At 45.3% G+C, this 23,017-nt stretch overlaps 2 protein-coding genes across 4 annotated transcripts; both read left to right on the plus strand.

Moving 5' to 3' along the window:
* Positions 1-149: 149 nt before the first annotated feature.
* Positions 150-12,856, plus strand: Pak1ip1 (PAK1 interacting protein 1). Of its 2 annotated transcripts, none has more exons than XM_021647298.2 (10): positions 150-509; positions 3,238-3,400; positions 7,301-7,421; positions 7,496-7,570; positions 8,163-8,215; positions 9,169-9,314; positions 9,397-9,494; positions 11,233-11,332; positions 12,142-12,265; positions 12,381-12,856. In XM_021647298.2, the coding sequence occupies exons 1-10, from the start codon at positions 426-428 to the stop codon at positions 12,566-12,568; spliced, it is 1,152 nt and encodes a 383-aa protein (XP_021502973.1). In that variant the 5' UTR covers positions 150-425; the 3' UTR covers positions 12,569-12,856. The 2 variants fall into 2 exon arrangements, with proteins under 2 accessions (XP_021502973.1, XP_060228343.1); XM_060372360.1 differs by lacking the exon at positions 150-509 and adding an exon at positions 586-711.
* Positions 12,857-16,694: 3,838 nt separating this feature from the next.
* Tmem14c (transmembrane protein 14C) lies at positions 16,695-21,923 on the plus strand. 2 transcript variants are annotated; one of them, XM_021647296.2, is made up of 6 exons: positions 16,695-16,832; positions 17,549-17,607; positions 18,102-18,178; positions 18,769-18,870; positions 20,507-20,594; positions 21,464-21,923. In XM_021647296.2, the coding sequence occupies exons 2-6, from the start codon at positions 17,585-17,587 to the stop codon at positions 21,516-21,518; spliced, it is 345 nt and encodes a 114-aa protein (XP_021502971.1). In that variant the 5' UTR covers positions 16,695-16,832; positions 17,549-17,584; the 3' UTR covers positions 21,519-21,923. The 2 variants fall into 2 exon arrangements, with proteins under 2 accessions (XP_021502971.1, XP_021502970.1); XM_021647295.2 differs by having other exon boundaries at positions 16,732-17,028.
* Positions 21,924-23,017: the final 1,094 nt, after the last annotated feature.

Consider the following 23,017-nt stretch of genomic DNA (forward strand, 5'->3'; position numbering starts at 1 on the left):
GGGAGGATGGGGGAAACCTAGCCGCCGCATCCGAAGCCGCTGCGACCGCCGGGAGCGGCTGCGGGCCACCGAAGCCGGAAGTGGGTCCTCCCCTTCCTGAGACGCACCGGAAATCGGGGCTTGCGCGGAGTGTTCCCGCCCACTTCCCAAGGCCGGCCTCGCTCACAGCTTCCCCAGATTTGCCTGACTGCCACAGCTTCTCTCTCTGCTCTGAGAACCTCCTCCCGTGGCTTCATCCCTCCAGAGTGCCGTAGACGAGCCACGTGACCTACGAGCGCGTGCTCCGTGGCCACTGCTGCGGGCTCCTGGGGAGGCGGGGCGGCTGCGGTGTGACGTAGAATTGGCGCGCCGACTCCAGCAGGGCCTGCCTCCGCTTCCATTGGGGCTCCACGCCGGTTTGTCCTGCAAGGCACGTGTGCTGCTGAATGGAGCTGGTCGCTGGCAGCTACGAGCAGATCCTGTTTGGGTTCACAGTGCACCGCGAGCCCGCGACGAGTGGCGACCGGGAGGTGAGGCGCCCGGAGCCCGGGGCGGCAGGGGACGGGCCTCGGGGGTGGGCTGTTCCCTCCGGGGCAGACGCTGCGGCGCCTCCTGTTGATCGCTGGGTCTGCGTGGATCATTGATGGAGGCTTTGCGTGGAGCTTGTGTGTAAAGATCCTGTTCTTAACAGACTAGAGGCTGTTCAGAATGAGATAATGTCTACTTGTTACAGTAGGTAAAATGTCTATAGACGGAAACGAAAAATGTTGGTCTCAGTGGGGAGAGTGGATGCATGGGTGACAGAGGTTGGGGCCAGGGAAGGGAGGTGGATGCTTGCAGAAGTGCAGAATTCAAAGACATGGAACATGGTTGAAGGATTAGGTTCCTTTTCCAGATCTGATCTATGTATTTACTGAAATATCACATTGTGCTCCATGAAAATATGCTAGTTAAGAAGGAAAAAAACCCTAACGCATTCTCAAGATATGAAAAAGCTGACATTTTTAACGCACACGAAAATGAACTGTACATTTAAGCTGACAGTTAACTGTAGCTGTTCAAGGTCTAATGTAAAAATAACTTTACCTTTTACTGTGTTTCTGCTCTAATTAACAAACTATTTGTTGAGGGCAGGGTGGAAGGTACCAGAGGTGTAGATCCTACTGGTAATCTTGTTGATTCAAGGGATAGTGATTAGGAGAGAGAGAAAGAGAGAGAGAGAGAGAAAGAGAGAGGGAGAAGGAGAAGGAGGGAGGGAGGAAACGACAGAGAGGGAGAGGCCAGGGTAAAATGTAGCACAGTATGAAATTTATTTTTATTAGGTATGGATACAAGATAAAGTTAATTGTCAACACAGTCAAACAGTAAACAGGGCCAGCCATACATAGGACTAGAAATATGATCTCCTAGCAGGGTGGTGGTGGCACATGCCTTTAATTCCAGCACTTGGGAGGCAGAGGCAGGCAGATCTCTGATTTAGAGACAACCTAATGTACAGAGAGAGTTTGAGGCCAACCAGGACACTATGAGGAGCAATCCTGTCAGGAAAAACCAAAAAAAAAAAAAAAAAAAAAGAAAAAAGCAATTGTGATCTCCTAATACACGATTATTTCTGGAACAGTTCTACTTTTTGCCTACAAATCTGTTTTGTTGATTGTGTGTGTGTGTTTTGTAGATGCACAGCAGCCCTGAGACAGATACAGCCATTCTCATTTTATCGATGAGTAATTGGGAGATTTCTCATAGGGTGAAAGAGACTGCTCCAGGCCACATCATTTGTAAATACAATATGTGTGGGCCCACCAGGTGTTTCCCAGGCTTAAGTTGTTAACATTACCAGGTGCTGCTTCAAAATCTAGCCATCAGCCATCATAACCAATATTTATGTAAATTGAACAAACAAGTCATGTTTTTATGGTTGAGTCAGGTGGCTCATGTCTGTACTCAGGATTAAGAGTCTAAAATTCAAGCCAACCGTGGTGGCAATGTCTTTAATCTCAACACTCAGGAAGCAGAGGCTGGCATATCTCTGAGTTCCAGGACAGCCGTAGCTACAAGGTGAGACCCTGTCTCAGATGGGAGGGGCGGGGAATAAGAAAGAAGAAAAATGTGTAAACATTTGCTGGGTTACCTAGGGAGAACTTGTCCAAAAAAAGAAAAAGAGACACTTAGAAAGAAGAAATAAAACTGCAGGCCGCAGGTACATTTTGTCTTGACTCAAAGGAGGCCTGTTGCTGCTGACTGATGGATGGACTGTCTGCTGCTGTAGTTCTTTTAAGACTGTGTAGTGATTGATTTTAGATATACGCAAAAACCTTGCTGGGTTTTTTTGTTTTGTTCTTTCTTTGTTGATTTGTTTGGCTAATAACACTTTTCCATATAGCACCTACAATTTGAAGTGTACTATTTGTTTGTGTATGTGTTCTGCTCTTCTTTGTACTCATCCAATCACATTTCTCAAACCAAAAATCATATATTAATGAGCATCTGGTCCCTGAGACTCATTATTAGCTGTCCTCAAGGGCTCATGTTAGCATTGATGAAAATATACCCATACAGTTCTAATTTTTCTTTATAGGGCTTGTCATGTGTTTATCTCTGTGTAGCATCATGTTCACTTGTTTTGTATCTCATTCCTTGGAGTGGAAGTTCTGTTTGAATACAGAGCTTTGTTTATTGTTATTTCTACTACCTGTAGTGGTATTAGGCATATATAATAGAATAGTTACATAGGCAGAGATGATAGAAAGTGGGCAGTTGTTATTGGGATTAATTCACATAAAAAGCTGAACATTTGAATGCGTTAATGATACGGAAATCTCTATGTAAGTCAACATTACTGTGATCTGGAGACATGCTACCAAGTTAACATCCCCTCCTTATACTCCTCAATTCAAATCTCCGTGCCTTTTTTTTTTATTTTTTTAATCTGCATATTACTACATAGCTTTTCTCCATTTGCGGAATTCACTGGTTGACTTTTTTTTTTAAGATTTATTTATTTATAATGTATACAATGTTCTGTCTGTATGTAGACCTGCATGCCAGAAGAAAGCACCAGATACCATTACAGATGGTTGTGAACCACCATGTGGTTGCTGGGAATTGAACTCAGGACCTCTGGAAGAGCAGACAGTGCTCCTAACCTCTGAGCCATCTCTCCAGCCCCACACTGGTTGATTTTTAAGGACTGTGGAACTATGTTTTCAGAGAACTGTGATGTGCCTGGTGTTGATCATGTGTTTCATTCCTTCTCAGACATGGACTCCTGTGGCTGACTTCACGCACCATGCCCACACTGCGTCCCTGTCTGCGGTAGCAGCAAACAGTCGCTTTGTAGTCACTGGGAGCAAAGATGAAACGATTCACATTTATGACATGAAAAAGAAGATAGAGCATGGGGCTCTGGTGCATCACAGTGGTAAGTCTGTCTTGGTGTTCTGTTGTTGTGAAGAGACACCATGACTGGGGCAGCTCTCACAGAAGAAAGTGTTTATGAGGGGCTTGCTTACAGTTTCAGAGGGTTAAGTCCATTATCATCATGGCAGGAAGCAGACAGACATGTTGATGGGTGTGTGTGTGAGTGTGTGTGTGACCTGTAGGCTTTCTGGCTGGCAGGGAAATAGTCCACAAAGAGACAAGATTGAAACTCAGTTCAGCATGACTTAGGTAACCAGTTCTGGGCCAAAACTTTGAGAGCCTGACACCAGATTATTTATTTTAGCTATATTTAAGCACAGCACGATTTTTGAGACAAGATTTTGATAACAGTTAACTCAGTCCCATGAGCACAGCAAAGCTTAAGAAATGTTTACATTGGAGCTCTTTAGAAAGTACATGTGACTTCTTCCATAAGATGGGTTCTGTTGATTTAGAAGCAGTGCTCAAGATAAGGGTGTAGGGAGAATGACTGAGGTAAACTTAATGTGGGGTCAGGATCGGCCTGGCCCTAAGACAACATAGAAGTCACTTAGGCTCTTCTAAAGCACAAGTGATGTCTCTCATAAGGATGAATTTTGTGGCCTAGAAGTAATGCTCAAGGTTTTGGGACAGGGCTAAGTCTGGGATAAAGAAACATAATATTCTAGGGAATATGTCAGAGCCTGGCTCAACAGGTAGCAAAGGATTGCCAGGTTGTACACTAAATTATCCCCCAGCATTCCAGGAGAACATCCAGATTTCTTCTCCTTTTGGAGAGGTGAGGTGTGTGTTTAATTTTCCTTTTGTCTCCTACAATGGAATGTTACCTGGGAATGTCACATCTTGAACTGCAGGTAGAGAGAGAGACTGGGCCTTTCAAGTTTGAAACGTCAAACTCCCAGTGGCACAACTTCTCCAACAAGGCCAGACCTCCTAATCCTTCTAATTCTTCTCGAACAGTTGTGGTCACTGTTGACTAAGCATTTCAAATGTGTGAGCTAGGGTTTTGGGGGTCATTCGCACTTAAACCACCCCAAAGTTGTAGCCTTTAAGATACATGGAGGTGTTAACACTTTATGGTTGATTTTAGCAGCTACACTGTTTGGTTTAGGTCTGTGTCCAGGATCTGTGATGGGAGATAGAGAAATTGTCTCATTAGGGTTTCTATTGCTGTAAAGAGACACCGTGAGCATGCCAACTCTAGTAAAGGAAAACGTTTAGTTGAGGCTGGCTTATGGTTCAGAGGTTTAGTTCATTGTCATCATGGTGGAAAGTATGGCAACATGTAGACAAACATGGTGCTGGAGAAGGAGCTGAGAGTTCTACATTTGGATCCACAGGTAGCAGGAGAAGAGAGTGACACTGGGCCTGGCTTGAGCACTTGAAACCTCAAAGCCCACCCCCAGTGACACACTTCTGTTGTTTAAATGATGGAAAATCCCAATGTTCAATTTTACCAACAAGGACTCAGGAGCCAGATGCTGGGGTGAAAACCTGCTAGCTTAGAGAGGCAGAGAAAGCACCCAGCTGACTTTCCTTCTCAGCTGAGGTCCAGATGGAAAAAATCCAAAAGGCTCATTAGTACAACTGGTTAGTTTTTTTGGCCCAGGAAGAAAAGGCCAAAAAAAACAAAAACAAAAGCAAAACAAAACAAAAAACAAAAAACAAACAAAAAAAAAACAACCCAAGGCGGAAGGCTTGCTAGTTCAAAGCCCCAAAGCCAGGTTGCTCAGGAGCTGAAGCCTACGCTAAAGCCAGAGCTTGAGCTAAAATTTCCTTCGCCATGCTGTCTTTAATACCTCCCAGCTGAAAGTCCCTCCTACTCCTTAAAGGCTGGTTTCTTGCTCTGCCTCTTGACCTAGGATTAACTTAATTAGATCTGGTATACAGAGAGCTCTTGGATTAAAAGTGTATGCTAGGGCTGGGTGAATCACACCATAATCACCTGTTTAAAATAAACAGAAAATTCTTGAATTAAAGGTGTGTGTTGGTCCCTAACCAAACAATAAACAGGGTTTTACAGTTCACAATTTTGGGGTCACAATGGGATCAAATATCCTGCAACATAGTTCTGTCAACAAGGTCACATATACTCCAACAAGGCCACACCTCCTAATTATGCATATGGAGGCCATTTCCATTCAGACCACAGAGCTGAATGGAAAGAAGATGCTCCTTGTCCTTAGATTGCTTTCCTGGTCCAGTGAGGCAGAGAGGCAGATAGGCAGTTGTAGTGAGTCTCATCTACCTACAGCCTAAGCATGCTTACCTCAGAATACCAGAGGCGTTCCAGAATAAAATACCGCGGAACAAAGGGCATTGAAACTGAGGCCAAGGAGGAGCAACTATACATGAATAGCTGGGTTTCCATGCCTCTGCAAAACTGCCCAATGTAGAGGCAGGTCAAGGGATGGAAAGACTGATTTTTTTTCTTCATTGCTTTTTTTTTTTTTTTTTTAATGTAGTAGAGATGAAGGTAAAGGCAGGGGAGAACTCAGAATTAATTGTTTCTCCTTAGCTTGAGAAACTTAGCCAGTTTCTCCCACAGAGAAAGGCAGATGAAAATAGAATCCTTTTCTCCCCATAATGTTTGAGGGGTTATATATGCACTGAGTATTGGTTTTTAGGGTTTAAGTTGGAATGACAGGTACTTGCTTCTAGCACAGTCCTAAGCATCTTTGCCTTGCTCTTCTTTGAGTAATCTCATCATATAAGCTGTTTCACATTTAACAGTTAGCAAGGACTTAGATGGCATGAGAGAAGTAGGGTTCCTGCTCTCCTCCCTTGCTTGTGTAAGTCCTGTTCTTTACAAATAGTTGGTAATAGATAAGGTCTTGTCTAGGGAGTACATGGAGTCATGGGCAGAAGGGCCAGATGTGAGGAAGCAGAATTTCTAGAAATAGGATATTGATAAGACCGAACAGATGAGTAGATGAAAATAGTGACCCAGGGGTTTTCAGATGACCAAATGGTCAATGTTGAGGCTTTGTGGACCTTGTGTCTGACCTGTGTTACAGTTACTCAGCTCTGCAAAGGCAGTATGTTTTCTAGGGGAATGAACTGGGTGCTGTCTAGGAGCACCGTGTTTATAGAAACAGACCCCTAGCCAGTTCACACAGACTTCAGAGGCATCCCAAAGGTGAAGGTATGGTTTGCACTGCTTTGTGGCTAGACGTTTGTAATGCTCTTCCACCACTGCCCCCTTAGCCTTTTAATACTTGACCAGGCCGAGGACATCTTAGGAGAACAAGGCTTCAGTTGGTAGTGGGAACTGAAGGTTCTGAAGTGATTGAAATGATTAAGGAAAATTTGTCAACCACTGGTCTGGAAGAGTAACATTCTATAGCATCGTTAATAACCCTGATGGCAGTAAGTGAGAACGTAGACATAAATCACAGCTCTTTGGGAGTGATGACTGGGTTGGTGGCTCCACACCTAGCAAGTAGGAGTCATGGCTCAGCATGCTGAACACATCTGCAAAGACTTAAAGCTGCATTCTTGTTTTGTTTGGTTGGTTTTTTATTTTTGTCTTTTTGTGACAAGACTTCTCTGTGTAGGCTTGGCTGTCCTGAACTCACTCTGTAGACCAGGCTGGCCTTGAACTCACAGAGATCCACCTGCCCTTCCCCTGATCCTCCCAGCATTGGGATGCACCATCACTGCCCAGCTTAAAGCTGCCACCTTATCCTGGGGTTATAGCTCAGTGGTAAGGCCCTTGCTTAGAATGTACAGAGGCTCTGAGTTTAATCTCCCAGAGCTACCAAAACAAATGAAAACTTTTTAGTCTTGACTGTGCTAGGCAGAGCCACTTCCAAAATTCATTCATCCTCCCATGCTTCCAACCAGAAATGGGATTTGTGTTCAGAATAGATCTAATTTTTCATGTCTTGCTTTTCCACAGGCACAATAACTTGCCTGAAATTCCATGGCAGCCGGCACTTACTCAGTGGCGCAGAAGACGGACTCATCTGTGTCTGGGATGCAAAGAAGTGGGAATGCCTAAAGTCCATTAAAGCTCACAAGTGAGTCCACGTGTCCCTGTTGGCATTCTCGCTGTGCCACTCAAGCCGAGGGCTAACTGTCGGTTTCCTTTTAGAGGACATGTGACTTTCCTTTCCATCCACCCATCTGGCAAGTTGGCTCTGTCTGTTGGTACCGATAAGACCTTAAGGTAAGTTATAAATTCCCAGGGGCATCTTTTAATGGGTCTTTCAGTTAGCAATAACAAAATACTGTTTCTATATCATTCCAAAGCTTTCAGCCATTTAAATTACTGTGATAATGAGCAAACTAGAAAGTCAGTGAACTATCATAATGATGGTATAAAAAATGATCCATATTGGCCAGGGAAGGTGGTGCATGCCTTTAACCCCAGCACTTGGGGGCAGAGGAGACTGATCTCTGTGAATCTGAGGCCAGCCAGGTCCACACAGCAAGTTCCAGGCTGAGACCCTGTCACCAAAAAAACAAACAAACCATATTTCAGTGATTGTAAAGTGAATGGAAAGGAGCGTGACCCTGAGGAAGAAAGTTTTAGTAGATGAGAATGTGATGGACAACAATATGTTTAACATGTCTCAAGGTTCAGGGATGGGCCACGCCCCAGTCATGCTCGAAGAAAGCATTAACAAACTGCTGCAAAGTAAACTGCAGGTGCTTTAAACATACAGCGTGAGGTGAAATTGTTCTGTGTGGAGGCCTGTTGTGCTTGTTTTTTCACTTAGTGACATGATGGTAATGCTGTAAACAAACCTGTTTTGCAGAACTTGGAATCTTGTAGAGGGAAGATCAGCTTTCATAAAAAATATAAAGCAAAGTGAGTATTTTGTACATTTTACAATAATTAGCTAGACTGTGAATGCAGATACTTTTTTATATATTTATTACTTTATATGTATGGTTGTTTTGCCTGTTTGTATGTCTATATACTACTTGGATCCTTGGAACCTTGGAGGTCAAAAGATGACATCAGTTCCCCTGGAACTCAGGTTACAGATGGTTGTGAGCCCCCATGTAGGTGCTGGGAATCAAGCCAGGTTCCCCAGAAGAGCAGCCAGTGCTCTTACCTCCTGAGCTATCTCTCCAGCCCTGTGTCCATTTTTTAAAAGATATATTTATCTTTATTTTATACTTAGGAATGTTTTACTGCAGGTAGGTATGTGGATATGTGTACATGGTGTTGTTAGAACAGAAGAGGGTGTCAGGTCCCCTGAACCAGAACTAGAAAAGGTTGTGGAAAGCCACCTTATAGGCACTGGGAAATGAGCCTACGCCTCCTGCAAGAGTAGGAGGAGCTGCTAACTGCTGAGCCATTTCTCCAGCCCATGCTCACACATTCTGTCATAAATAAACATGTGTACATGTTTATTTCCCGGTAGATGGTAGTGGCCTCTGAGAACAAGGTTTGGGGTTACTTTCTTTTTCTCTGTTAGATCTGGGTTCTGCCACACACCATCTTTATGACCTTCAGAAATTCTGTAAACTCTGTTTATCTACAATTTAACTTGTGAAGCGTGCAGTAGGGATTTATTGTGAGATAGAGAACCATTTTCTTTTGGGGAAAATGAATTTTTGCCTGTTTTTGTGATTTTTTTTTTTAAAGGTCTTAGCCAGGGTAGGGCTATTGAAAGTCTCATATAGACTAGTGTTGTTTTAAAATTGCTATATAGCTGAGGTGGCCTTGAACTCCTTGACTCTCTTTTCTGCACCTCCCAAATGCTGAGTGGACAGCAAGAGCCACCAGGCCCAGCAAGATGTTTTGTCTTACAGATGCACACATAGTGGAGTGGTCCCCAAGCGGAGACAAATACATAGTTGTCCTGCTGAATAAAGTGGATGTCTACCAGCTGGACACGGCGTCTGTGAGCGGCACCATCACAAACGGAAAGAGGATCTCTTCTGTTACGTTTCTTTCAGTGAGTTCCAAAAGCAGGGCTGGGAGTTTGGAGGTGTCAGGATTCCTGAAGACAGTTTGGGTATTGTTTTTCTTTCTCCTAGGACTCTGTCCTTGCAGTGGCCGGAGGTGAAGAAGTTGTAAGGTTTTTTGATTGTGATTCACTAGGGTGCCTCTGTGAATTTAAAGCTCATGCAAACAGGTATGGTTTGTTTTTCTTTTTGTTTTGTTTTTTTTAAAGCAGTCTGTGTGTAGTCTTATGTAGTTTCACTGAATGTTAACCTAAATCTCTGTGTGTGTTTATGTCTGTGTTATGAGTAACAAGGATAATCAGACATGTCACATGTACATGATACCTGACATCTAAGGAGATGATGGAAAGTGTTCCCTGGATTTCCTGATGTAGGAGGGGTGAAGTGACTGCTGTGACTAGTCATTTTGTACTTTAAAGTAATGGATGTACTTTAATATCAAACATTTTTGAGCAAAGCAAAAGCTAGGCAACATTGAGCTTTGAAAACCCTGACTACTCATGTCCTTTGTTTGTAATTCCTTTGCCCACTTCCCCTTTCCCTGCTCCTTTTCCTCATAGGAAAAATCAAATAACATTATTGAGCTCCATCCCCAAGTGCTTGCTGTGTGTGTAAGGGGTAGGTAGTGAGTCTCAGGTGAAGTTGCTTCTTTACTTGGCCAGGATCATTTCACATTTAAGTAAGAGAGCTCTCACAAATCCAGGCCAGCGAAAGCGGAACATGCCTGTTTTTGTTTGTTTGTTTGAGAAAGGAAGTACCATACAGCATTTTAGTGCACTGTGCCCCATCAACCATGTCTCAGGCAAGCCTGGGAATGGCTGTTTTGAGAAACCTGTCTTTGAAAGCATTCACTTCTTCAGTTGTGTACAAGTGCTTTCCCAGTACGAGGAAGTCAACTCGTTTAAGGAAAGCTGTTTCAGATGTATTCCTGGCATTGCTGCTTCACCCTTCCGTTTCAGTGAGGACAAAACAGACAGGAGCTTATGCTCCCCTGGCTCATATTGTACAGCAGTGGCATTTGGCAGGTGCCTTGTCTGAGCTTCATTCCCCGTGTTCTGTTTACATAGAGAAAACTTAAAAGGCTGACAGGCCAGTTCAGGGAGCCTGCCCACAGCCACCACTAGCTCAACATTTGTCACCTCAGGACTAATCTGCATCCCATTTCTATCCCCAGGTACTTCCTTCTTTGTATGTTTTAATTATTTCTAATTGTGTGCTGTACATTTGTAAATGGTGGGGTGGGAGCCAAAACACAGTGTTTGGAGGTCTGAAGACAACTCTGTGGGGATGATTCTTTCCTTCCACAGGCTATCAGGCTTACCCGGCACGTACTTTTACCCGCTGAGCCATCGTGCTGTTCCATCAATGTTAATTAACATAAAATTACAATTTTGAGGGTTTTTAGGCCTGGAAATATGATTTTACTTCCCTTTGAAACATCCAGCAGAAATGGAGGGATAGTGTTGTATTGGGCAGTGGCCGAAGTCTGGAAACAGAAAGGGAGCTTAGACTGGAAGTGGTGGTTGTCCTGATTGGAGAAACCCGTTCTTCTCTTTCTCTTCCTGAGCCTGTAGTCAGCATCTTTCCTCTGTGCATGTGCAGTTGGTTGAGTGTAGGCTTCATCTTGCACAACCTTATCTCCTCTAAGTTCTGGGACCTAGAAGATCACCTGAGCATTTGAAGTTGTCACTTGTGTTTTTTCTTTAGATATGGATAGTTTTATCCCATAATTTGGCCTGAAAATAATACACTGTTCAATGGGAATGTGCAGCATTTGTTATATCTTGCGCTACTGTCTATTGAACACTTTGAAAACACCTTAAAACATTGATAAAACAGACTGTTGAAATTTTATGATATCACACCCTTTAGAAGAAATGATCTCTGGCATTAATGTTTCTGCCCTAGGGTAAAAGACGTGTTCAGTTTTGAAATTCCAGACCATCATGTTCTTGTCACAGCATCAAATGATGGCTTCATCAGAATGTGGACGCTTAAGCAGGATAAGGTCAGTGGTAACACACTGTGGTGCAAGCTTGACTGTATTATATCATCTATTATTATGTCACAATATAATAGTGTTAAGGTATTACTTTAAGTTAACAGAGTGTTTGTTTGATTTATAACACGTAGATCCTTAAGCTTTTAAGATCTCTTCCAGGCATAACATGTGTTGGTAGTTTAAAGTCAGGGTTAGCGTTAGCGCAGAGCTGCCCTGAGGCTTTGAGCTGGGTAGGTCAGGTCTCAGACCTCCCGTTGGCCTTCCAGTCATGAAAACTCGGCTTTGTGTGGGCGCGTGTGGGTGAAACTACCAATTATTTTGAACCAGATAACCAAACATTGAATTTCCTCCTTTAGTCTCCATTTAGTATTATTTATTCTGCGTATGGCATAGTTTGTGTCCTTAGAATTTTATAATTTCTGGATACTTTGAAGAGATCGGCTCTGTGAGCACCCTACTCAGATCAACTGTAGACCATGGTGGTGAGCTAGCTCCGAGCATCATGTGCTCAGGAGGACACAGGCTTGCACCCCTGACCGAGGGCTGTGTTGTGACAGCTGCCCCGCTGGGCAATCCCGTCAGTGCGCTCACGTAACCTGGTGGGCCATCTTGCTGTGCGTGGATGCTGTCACACGTGGTGAGGCACACTCACGCCGGCACTGAAGCATTCTTTTGTGGTACATAGTGGTGTAATAGAACATCAGTTAAGATTATTTGGTTATGGCAAAAGAAAGGCAGTTATCCAAAAACTCCTCTGGCTTAAGTAAAGGGTTTTTGGTTTGTTTGTTTATTTTTGCTATTTTCTTGTGATTCAGAAAGATCCCCCATCTTTGCTGTGTGAGGTGAACACTGGTGCCAGGCTAACGTGTCTTGGAATGTGGTTAGACACGACGGCAAATGAAAAAGCGAGCCTTCCTCCAGCAGCAGAGCCCTCCCCTGGTAAATTAAGGCGATGGTTTAAAAACTAAGCAGTGGGTCCCCTCATGAGTAGCCGTTGAGGATAACCTCACCTGAGGGGGAAACGGTCCTTAGTGCATTGCCTCTTTCGTTTCAGAACAACCTAAAACAATCAAAAAGGACTCTGGTGACGTAATTCAGGAAGAAGAAACATCAGAACTTAACTCAAAGGAATCTGATTTAACTGGTGACAGCAAGAAGCCAACAAAAGGAAACAGCCCAGCGACAGCCAGGAAGAGGAAAAGGATAAACATGTTGGACAAGAAGAGAAAGAAGAAAATGTAGCTTGTGGGAAATCTCACGTTTTTCCTCCCCAAGAGAATGTCTTTTTGACAGAATTCTTTTCAAATATTATACCTAAATTTCCCATGTGAGAAACTAAAAAATTTCTCCTTCTGGAGAAAATATGCAGCTTAAAAAAGAACCACTTTTAGGTGGTGCTTTGTTTTTTCAATGGTAAAATTATTTTGGCAGATGGCATTTTATTATATATTATAGTATATAGTAATTGTAATGTATACTTTTTTACTGTTCAAAATAAGTAAAGATCTGAAAATATTGTACCTAAAGTAATACAGAGTTTTTAATGTACTTTTTTGGTGCTGTTTGGGATTAAGCCAGGGTCTTTCATGTTCATAAACTCTGCCTTTGCACCACCAGCCTCCAGCCCCCCAGCCCCAGCCCCCTGCACACAACTGTTAATAAGTCTTTACCAGGAGTGGATGAAGGGGATTTTCCAGACAATTCTGCTTCTAAGCAGTGAATGACAAGCAAGTTTAAGGCCAAGAAAACAATACTTCATGTATACTTTATTATCTTTCAGAGCATCAAAATACCTACCTAACCAATCTCGGCTCACGTGTTGCCATGTTGGTTCATGAGGTGTCACCATAACCCTCTGTGCTTTGATTGGTGTAGGATTATGATGAGTCAGTGAGTGTGATGGTCTCAGAACAAGCATAACAGACTATTAAGTACTTAATGTCGGCCGTCATCCTACTAAGGGTATATTTTGTCAAGTGGTGGCACACACCTTTACAGAAGCACTTAGGAGGCAGGCAGATCTCTGAGTTCAAAGCCAGCCTGTCTACAGAGCAAGTTCCAGGACCGCCAGAGCTACAAGCATCCATAAATAGAAAGTAACAGTTTTAATAGATGCCAGTTGCCTGAATGTCTTGAGGGAAAGATGGGAAGCCCCAGTGACATAGTGTGAGTAGAAATGAAAAGGTGAAAATCTGTGGGCCAGAAAGATGGCGTGGTGGCTGGTTGAGTGTACTCGCCACCAAGCCCAGAGACCTGAGTTCAACTCCTGAAGCCCACAGTTGTGGGAGGAAAAAACTGATTCCACAAATTGTTTTCTGACCTCATAATCATACCGTCACACTTATGCTCCCTCTACCATTGTGACTTACACAAAATCTATGGTAGTTTGGCTTTTTTAAAAATAAAAGATAATCTGGATTTGAAAGGAGTTATATGTAAACTTAATGTTTCAGGTGAGCATGGTGGGGCATCCTTGTAATCCTGGCACCTGGGAGGTAGATGGAGGTCCAGGAATTCAAGGTATATGGGACTGAGACCGTGTCAAAACTCAAAGAGTTAAACACGTGGGCTTCAGTGATAGATTAGATACTATTAGTTGGAATCTCCATGTTGCCCAAGCATTAGCAACAATTCCGTGTGATTTGATTGCAACTTGGAGCCTTGACCTTTTCCCTAGTGCCTACAGAAGTGAGTTATATCTTCTACGTAGTCCTAGTTTATTTAGTGGATCCTTTTGCTCCTGTCATCTGGGAATCTTGGTGCAGTCAGTCAGTTGTATCTGTAGTGGCAAAAGAGTTGTGCTCTACGGAGAAATACACAGGTCAGGCAAGTTGATGAGGCTGGTATAAATAGTAACTCAGTTGCCATGTGCCTAAAGTCTAAGCGCCTCAGGAGGCTGGGGTTAGAGGATCACTTGGGCCCAGGAGCCCAGCCTAGTCTGAGCAATACAGACCCCCATCTTAGGAAAAACAAAGTAGTAAAGAGGAAAACTCGTAAATAGGAAGTGTTTTAAGCATAAATAGGAATAAATAGTCCAAGATACCCATTATTCATAGACGCCCAAATTTATATGTGACATCCACACTAAGTATGATACACTAGACAGAGGGCAAAATATTCACAATACATATGGAGTATCACAAGCCCCTAATCAGGTCATTCATCTTGACTCCACGTATCCTCCACGGCAAGATCCGTGGTGCCTCCAGGGCCAGCAGGTACAATGCATCTCTGAAGAAGTGTGTGATTCCGTCCCATAGTACTATGACCCAGGCTGCTGCAGGCTGCCGCCATCTTCATGAGCTCAGCTGTGCCTGCTTGCAAAAGACCACCCAGTTGGACTCTTTGACTGTTAACCTTCCCCCATAGAGGGAGGGAGTGGAGAGGGTTACGGAACACTCTCACCTCCATAGCCAGTCACTCCTCCCATCCAGGCTCATGCATTCTGCCCTAATGGCATATGATTCCGGGGAGGGGTAGAGTTTATAGATGGAGGAGGACTAGGGAAGGGGGCTCTATCTACACAGCATAAGGATCCTTAGCCATCATTCATGCTGGGTACAGGGCTTCCAGTGTGACTGCTTTAGGGTCATTCATACTCAGCCATAGTCTGCAAGTGACCTTAATAAACTCCTTGGTTCCTCAAGGTGAGCTTGGTTTGCAATTGAGACCTTGTGAGGAGTAAACTGTTGCTTAGTACCCCCAGGGCAAGAATTCTTGAACTAGACGGGCTCATGGTTTAAAAGGCTGATGGCAGATGTGGGCTATGTGTGTGGCAGTACATTAACGCTGAGTCGCTTTGACATGTGGCTAACGTGCCTCTTCTACCAGACTGGCACCCTCTTCTGAAGGCTCTTATTTTTCCCATTTCCCCCTGTTTGAAACTGATTTAATTTTATTTATTTTTTAAAGTGTATCAAGGCAGGTTCATTGGGGGCAGCTCCTGGAGCAGTCAGGGAGACAGAAAAGCAGGGGGCAGAAAGGGGAGGGGGTAGTGCAGACAGACAGACAAAAGAGACAAGAGAGTTGAAAGTGATTCTAAACTAGGTATCTCAAATCTCAGCCCCCTGCCCCACTTGTGCTGGAGACCGGACAGGCTGTACTCTGCCACCTTCTTGTCTTGGAACTTCCCTTGGATACCACGGTTTGCTAAAAGGCAGTAGTTTATCTAAAAATAAGGAATGCATGTTCAGGGTTGATTTTGCTTTTCAGGCTAGGAATGTAATGTGTTGGAATGCCTACTTTGGTGTTTGCATAGAAGCAGATTTTCACACACAAAATTCCACTCCTTGACACTAGACTCCTACTCTACAGACTTACTTTTAATTCAATAGCCATACATTACCAGGTGTGGCTGCCATTAACCCAGATTCTGGGGCTAAAAGGAAAAAAAAAAAAAAAAGAACTCTTCCTAAAAGGTAAAGGCTTTGAGATAAATGGATGTTTTCAATGCAATGATCTGGTCGGGGAAAGGGTTGGGGAGAAGCTGGCTGTCCATCAACCCAAGAGATGAGGTTGAGTTTCAGATTATAAGAAGAGTATTTCCATCAGAGAGAGCAGTGATGAAAGACCCTTAGCTAGGAGGAGTAAGGTCTAGCCTCGAACTCCAGGTTTGTTTGACCTAAGGTCAATGCTACCCAGAAGAGAATTTGGAGAGCGGTGGAAGGTGAAAGATAAGGCAAGCTACAGTAACCCACAACTCCAAGCTCCATCAAAAGGAAAGAAAACAAAACAACCCTCCCCTCAAACTCCACATTGCCGTGCGGTGAAGGGGCCTGCAGAGGACATACCCTGCCCTGTTTTTGGAAGCATCCAGCCAAGGAATACAGTTGTTGCTGATGATGCTCAAGCCTAGGACTTTGCCTTTTGCTCTTCTTCTTCCCTCCCGTAATATCTACAGCCATTGTGGGGACATGTGAAGGATTTCCTTCTTTGGTATCCTGGGCACTTTCCAGCTGCTATCTATGTTACTGTAACTCAAGGAATGCATCCCAAGGGCTTCCATCCTGTGGCATTTATGCAGATAAAAACATTAGATGTAAACGTTTGATTTAACAACACTGGCCAGGTCCATCTGGTCTGATTTTTCGTGTTGGGTCGACGTTACTCTTTGCTAACTACCCCTCCATCTCATCCACCCAACGGCAGTTTACGTGCCAAGACCTGCGCCTTCCTCTCACCGCCTCGCGGTGTCCTCGGGCCTCCGGGCTCAACAAAGAGTGCGGGGGCGGGGGGAGGGATACAGACCCCGCAACCGAACCCGCACCACCTCTGCGGGGAATGCAAAACGCTGGGGGCCCTTTCCCTGCGTAACTACAAACCCCGCCCCTCTCGCCTAAAGCCCCACCCTAGGTCAGCCCAACCTCTCCCCTTAGGCCCCGCCCGTCCTTCAAGCCCCGCCCTTCCTGCTAGGACGCAGCGAGCGCCGTGACGTGTGCAGACCCGGCTCCTGACCTCCGTTCCTCGTCCTCCAGCGCAGACCTCCGGGCTCGGGCTCCGGTGTTGGGTGTGTTCTTACTTTGCCGATTCTACCACTCGGGAACTGTTCGGCACGCGACTGCCTGGTCCGCAGGCGCGCGGGCCTCTCCCGTGCACTCTCTGCTGAGCTCGCTTCCGGCCTCTAAAGCGTTCTGTTAACCCTGTGTTCCGGAGTGGAAACCTAAACGCGCGTGCGCTGCTTCTTCGCTTTGGAGCGCTTTTCTGTAAGAGAGCAGGAGTTACTCTGTAGGGCGGGTAGGGTCCAGTGCAGTTGTGACTCGGGTTTCCCGCTCTCCCCAACCTAACAGGAGCTGAGGGTCGGATACAAGGGTTTCTAAAAGTATGCAAATATTGAGGACATTTAAGAGAAAGCAGCGGTCATCCTGACCCTCGGAGACCCTAAGAGGAGTTGAGGCGTAGGCCATTTGGTTTCTGATTTAGCAATCAGCTGACTGGTGAGACAGCTTGGAACCTGTCCAGAGCTGGTCAGTGACTCCTGCTCACTTGTGTGGGTCTGTGCTACAGCGGAGGTTGTAGTAAAAATGCTTGGTGCCTCTCCAGCACTTGGTATGCACGGAAGGGCTTTGTTACCCAGTTACCTTCACCGGCTCACAGAGCTTGGGCCACTAGAAGCCGTGTGCCCAAAGGCCTGTTGTGTCCACACCCAGAGCTGTACCTTGAACTCATTTCTTTCTGACTGCTAGAGGCCTTCATGTTTTAACTGCCCTGACCCCTCCTCCACAGGTGCAGGCCTGGTGTGGTCTCCCAAGTGACTGAACAATGCAGAAGGACAGTGGCCCACTGTAAGTGCCCAGTGCATAGGAATAGAATAACCTGGAGCTTTTAGAACCAGAGCACATGACAAGAGCCTTCAGCCTGACACTGCCGAGGGGCAGCATGGATTGTGGCGTGATCCCTGGACTTGGGTGGTGGATTTGAATCCAAGGGCCAGTTCCGTGACTAGGCCTGTCACCCCGCCTCTGTCTGTATGGTGACAGGATTTGCTGGAAATGACAACCTTTTGGTCCCAGCCAACGATTTTAAAAATTGCACTTTTTTATTTACTTATGTGGATGCGCTTGGGCCATGCTGCATGCATAAGGGTCAGAGGAGTTTGCGGGAGTTGGTTTTCTCCTTCAGCTGTGTAGATTCCCTGTGACGTAATCAGACTCAGGTTGCCAGCTGTGGGGGCACACTTACCAATCCTGAGCATCACACCGGCCCCATTCAGAGATTCTGTGATCTGTGTTTTTTAAACCTGATTGGTACCGGCTGCTTCTCCCCTTTGCCATTTCAGGGTGCCTTTACATTATTTTGGTTTCGGCTATGCAGCCCTGGTTGCTACCGGCGGGATTATTGGCTATGCAAAAGCAGGTAAGCCCTTCCTGTTACTTTATAGAAATTGTCACTTCCGTGTAGTGAAATGTGAGTCCCCAGGGTCCTTGAAGCCCAAGCTTGTTTGGCTCAAGCTTGCCGCATAGTCAGGCTCTTCCTGCACTGGCCTCTGGTTATCTGGCTGAGCTAAGCCAGGCAGTCTCCCCCTCCCACCCACCCCCCCTTTACGTACAGATAGGCCGAGGTGGTAGTGGGCGGTGGTTATCATGCACTGCCATACACCGGAGCCTGATGTGCCTGCCATCTGTCGGCTCCTCAAGTAGGAAACCTTGTTCCTGCTCATTCTATTGTCTGCTTAACACCAGACCCAAACCAGGGCCTTGTGTGGGCCAGACAAGCACTGTACAGAATCAGACCCCTCCTAAAGGAGAGAGGGCTGGGTGGTAAGTCCCCAACCTCTCTGGTAGACTCCTCAGACTCCCCCACGCTGGGACCACTGTGGCTGTAAGCCTCGTGACGACAGCCTCTCTTTTGCAGCTTTCCCGTGCGGGGGGGAGGGGAGTCTCATGGAAGCTCTGTGTGATGCCTGACGTTACAACACAGGTGCATGCCTGTCTGCTTCTCCCCAGGTAGTGTGCCGTCTCTGGCTGCCGGACTCTTCTTCGGGGGCCTGGCAGGCCTGGGTGCTTATCAGCTGTCTCAGGATCCCAGGAATGTGTGGGTCTTCCTAGGTAGGTTTGCGTCAGGCCCTGCCACTATGTTGTGCTTGGCTTTGAGACCCCGATGGGTGGCTGTGACAGGTTCTTTTCATTACCAAGTCACCTGCTTCTGCCATGGTATAGGTGGGTTTCATCGTGGGGAACCCTGGGTTGTTTCCCTTTTATATACGGAATACAGAAGGCTATCATACTGCGCGGATTTGACCCTTCTGTGATATTTGGCTTAAACTGGACAAGACAGTGCGTGTTAACTATTGAGGCTTCATATTAAAGATAGCCTGCTTGAGACTTTGAGACATAGAGAAATCTCACACATCCCGTGAGGCCTGAGTCCATATAACCTTTCTCCCATTTGGACATCTCTCTTCTTCTTTCATAGTAGACAGACAGACCTTGCCTTTGGGGAGCATTCAGCCTCACTGGCATGTCAGGCAGTGTGACTCTGGAACTGTAGATAAGTGTCATGGGTGTAGCCCGGGCGGGAATAGGAAAGAGAAGATAGCTTCTTAACACCTCCACCCCTGTGTTGGCCATTGTCAGGGCTGTGACACCCATAGTGTAAGAACACATGCGCCCCCAGCCACCCCAAAGGTGTCACAGAGAGCGTCGCAGAGCGGCCTCCGCACACCAGCTGTGGGGGAGGGAGGCAGGGAGGCCAGCCGTGGGAAATCCGAGGAACGAGAATGCAGTGGGTGTCAGTTCTTCTGAGCATTCTGCTTTGGAATGGCTCACAGGCCCCTTCAGTCTCTCTGATCCCAGCATGCGCTCCTCAGGTGATCCCGTGAGTACTTGGTTGAGGAAAACAACAAAAGAGCCACCACTAATCAGTGTCTCCCTTCCAGCCTTCAGCTCCCAGGCCATCCCTCCTTCCATGTCCCTCCTCTTCCGAGGCAGCTCCTGAACTGTAAACTGTCATGTATTTGCATCCCCGTGTAGGATCCCTCCATGTAAAGTTCACGTGTGGTCAACTTTGACCCGTTTAGAAGAGGAAGGACCTGTGAGCCCTCTTCCTCTTCAATTGTTGGCTTTTTCCTTCCCTTTCAGGAGCTTCTCTGTATACTCACTTACACTTTCCCTCATTTCTTCCTCTCTCACACCATAGAGTCACTTCAGTCTCCATTTTTGTCCCCTTGCCCATGGAATGCTTCTCTTCAGTCTCCCAAGGTCCTGTATCTATACAAAACTTGTCATTTTTCATCACTGTGACAAAACACCCAACAGAGCAGTCACTCCTGGTTTCAGAGGGCCATCATGGTAGAATGCATGTTGGTGGTAGTGGTCCTGGCCTTTGTGGGAGGGTTTGTTCACAGCAGGGGGTGTTGGGAAACAGATGAGAAACCTCAGGTGCACGTATCCTTCAGAGCCCCACTTTTGTGATCTGCTTCTGGCCACTCCAGAGACTCCAAAGTGTTCCCCAAAGATGAGAACCAAGCACCCAAAACATCAGCCCCTGGGGCAATCCAGAGTCAACCATAGCAGGGTGTGAAGGCCCTTCCTTGGCTGGTATTTGTCCTTAGACCTGAATATTGTGGGCAGCAATGAAGCTTAGCCTAGCACCCCATTCTCGGATGGGGGCCTCAAAAGGTGGGTGGGACTTCACTTCTGTCTCCCTTGCATGTCAATGTAATGACTGATTTTTCTTCCTCAGCCACATCTGGGACATTGGCGGGCATTATGGGGATGAGATTCTACAACTCTGGGAAATTTATGCCTGCAGGTTTAATCGCAGGTGCCAGGTACTTGCATTTCTCTTTATGTGGACAGTTCAGTTTTTTTTCTCAAGACATTGCCTACAGTTAGAAATGTGCTTGATTTAGTCTCTCATCCTCGACTTCAACTCCCATTTTTTAGGTTTCTCACAAGTAGGAAAGGCTACAAAAGCCTTTGTAGTTGATTCAGTCCTTAAGTGATTTATTCATTCATTGTAGGGATGATCTTGAATTTTCTCTGTGGACTCTCCTAGAGTTCCCTATATTACATCATCACAAGTTCATGGGTGTGGCTGCGTGAGACTGTTCACGTGGGTTTCCTGTTAGTTCCTCAAGTGTCCTTCATTGAAAGTTTTGCTAAAAGGGAATTTTTAACTGAATCCCATTTTCTAAATTTAATTGCAAAAACCTAAACCAAACTGTCTTAAATTGACAAGTTCTTAAGTATAATAAACACATTCTGGAGGAAGGAGAATTAAAAACAAAAAAACCTTTCTCAGAGAGATAGATGCCCACTTGTCTTTGGCTGTGGTTATGCTCTTGATGAAAGTCTTTTACAGTGGAAACAAAGCAGTTGTAATAGACTATAGTCACAACCACTAAACTGGGAGGCAGGAGACCAGCCATTAACTGGCCCTGTGGCCTCTGAGGTGTTCGTCTATCTTACCCTCATTTCCTCAGCCCTTCTAAGTTACTGGCATTGGGCTAGAGTTTCCATGTGCCACAATACTGGCATGGTTTTCCTGTGCCAGGGGAGGATGTTTTCCTCCTGACTGTGCTGCTTTAGTACTTCTCCTCACACACAGTTGTGAGGGACCTGCAGGCTTTGTTCCTTAGGAGGGGAAAAAAAAATCCCCTGTTGTGTCCTTTTCCTGATGACTTTTTTCTTTGCGCAGTTTGCTGATGGTTGCCAAACTTGGAATTAACATGCTTAGCTCACCGCATTCGTAGTGGTCATGTCTCTGCGTGGGCTCGTGAAGAGTTGAAGGTCTCCAAACTCCCACATTACAGTGTATGAAGAGATAAGCGCACACTATGTACATATTCTGACACGTTACAGAAACGGACACTGAGCACGCCGAGGTGCAGAGGAGCTGTTACCGTGCTAACCGTTGAGAGGCGGCAACTGTCTAACCTGAGCACCAGCAGCTGACATCAGCCCTGTGTTATGATGGCTCTCCTGTCTGTACTAGCAGATAAGGGGTGAAATGTTGGGTGTCAACAGGGTCCCCCAGAGCTACACGTCCTGCCCTGAAGTGTGTGAAATCTCTTGCTGACGTTTGTCATGTGGGGTCTTTTTCATCGGTCTGCTATGAAATTATATCACAGTGAAAATAAAGTTTGCTATTAAGAACATTGCTCTGGTGTTGTCTTTGTCAGCGGTATCTGGGGTGGAGCCTGAGACGCGGCTGTCAGGACAGTGCAGAGCAGTGAGGGGATTCTGTGAACGTCGTACTTCCCATTTGAAATGACTAAAGGTTATTTCCTTCTATGTTATCTGGAAGCTTGTTTTAAAAATGATTTGTGAACTACCTGGATGTAGTGGGTCATGGCTGTAACGCTAGCACCTTGGATGCAGAAGCGGGAGGATCAGGAGTCATGGTCATAATCAGCTTTGTAAGTTTGAAGCTAACCTGTGCTATGTGAAACTCTGTCTCAAAAAAAAAACACAAAAAACAGCAAAAACAACAACCCAACAACAGTTAAAACACATGCACACAAAACCCTTTGAGAATTTCTAAAATATCACTATGTAGTAAAAACAGGGGCTTACTGTCCCGTTAGTGCTTGTGTCACCAAATACAATCTCCCTTTGTAGCCTGAGCTGCCTACCTCTGCTCACTACCTTGCCTCTACCTTCCCAGGGCTAGGATTAAAAATGCGCCTCCCATCTAGTTCATCTTTAAATACAAGTTTTGAATACATGCAACATGTTCATAACATAGGATATATCTTGACATGGATGGCTTTATTTATTTATTTTAAAAGGCAGGATCTTGCTTTGTACTCCAGGGTGGACTTGAACTCAATTCTTCATTTTCCTGAATGCTGGCACTACAGGTGTACATAATTGTCCAAGACTTATAGTACCGAGAATTCCATGTAGCTGCTCAGGGCACTGTATTCTGAGCTGCATGTCTCTGTAATGGAGCACTGACTCATATTCTCATCTTTTTTCATATCCTGCTGTAGAGTGACTGCTGTAGTGAAAGGACAGGTTTTTACTGTGCCGTTGTGCATATTTAATTAGAACTGAAAAGTTCCAATAGTTCTGTGTCATAATGATTGTTTCCCACATGTAGATATACCAGATCTATGGTGTAAATACTACAAAAAGAAAAAAGAAAGAAAAAAAACTCATTTACAGTTGAGTGGTATGCGGCATGGGTCCATTCTTTGGAGAATGAGATTTAAGTGATTTTGAGTTGTGGTTAGGCCATGTTGCCCAG

This window comes from Meriones unguiculatus, chromosome 19, assembly GCF_030254825.1.
Source record: "Meriones unguiculatus strain TT.TT164.6M chromosome 19, Bangor_MerUng_6.1, whole genome shotgun sequence".
NCBI lineage: Eukaryota > Metazoa > Chordata > Mammalia > Rodentia > Muridae > Meriones > Meriones unguiculatus.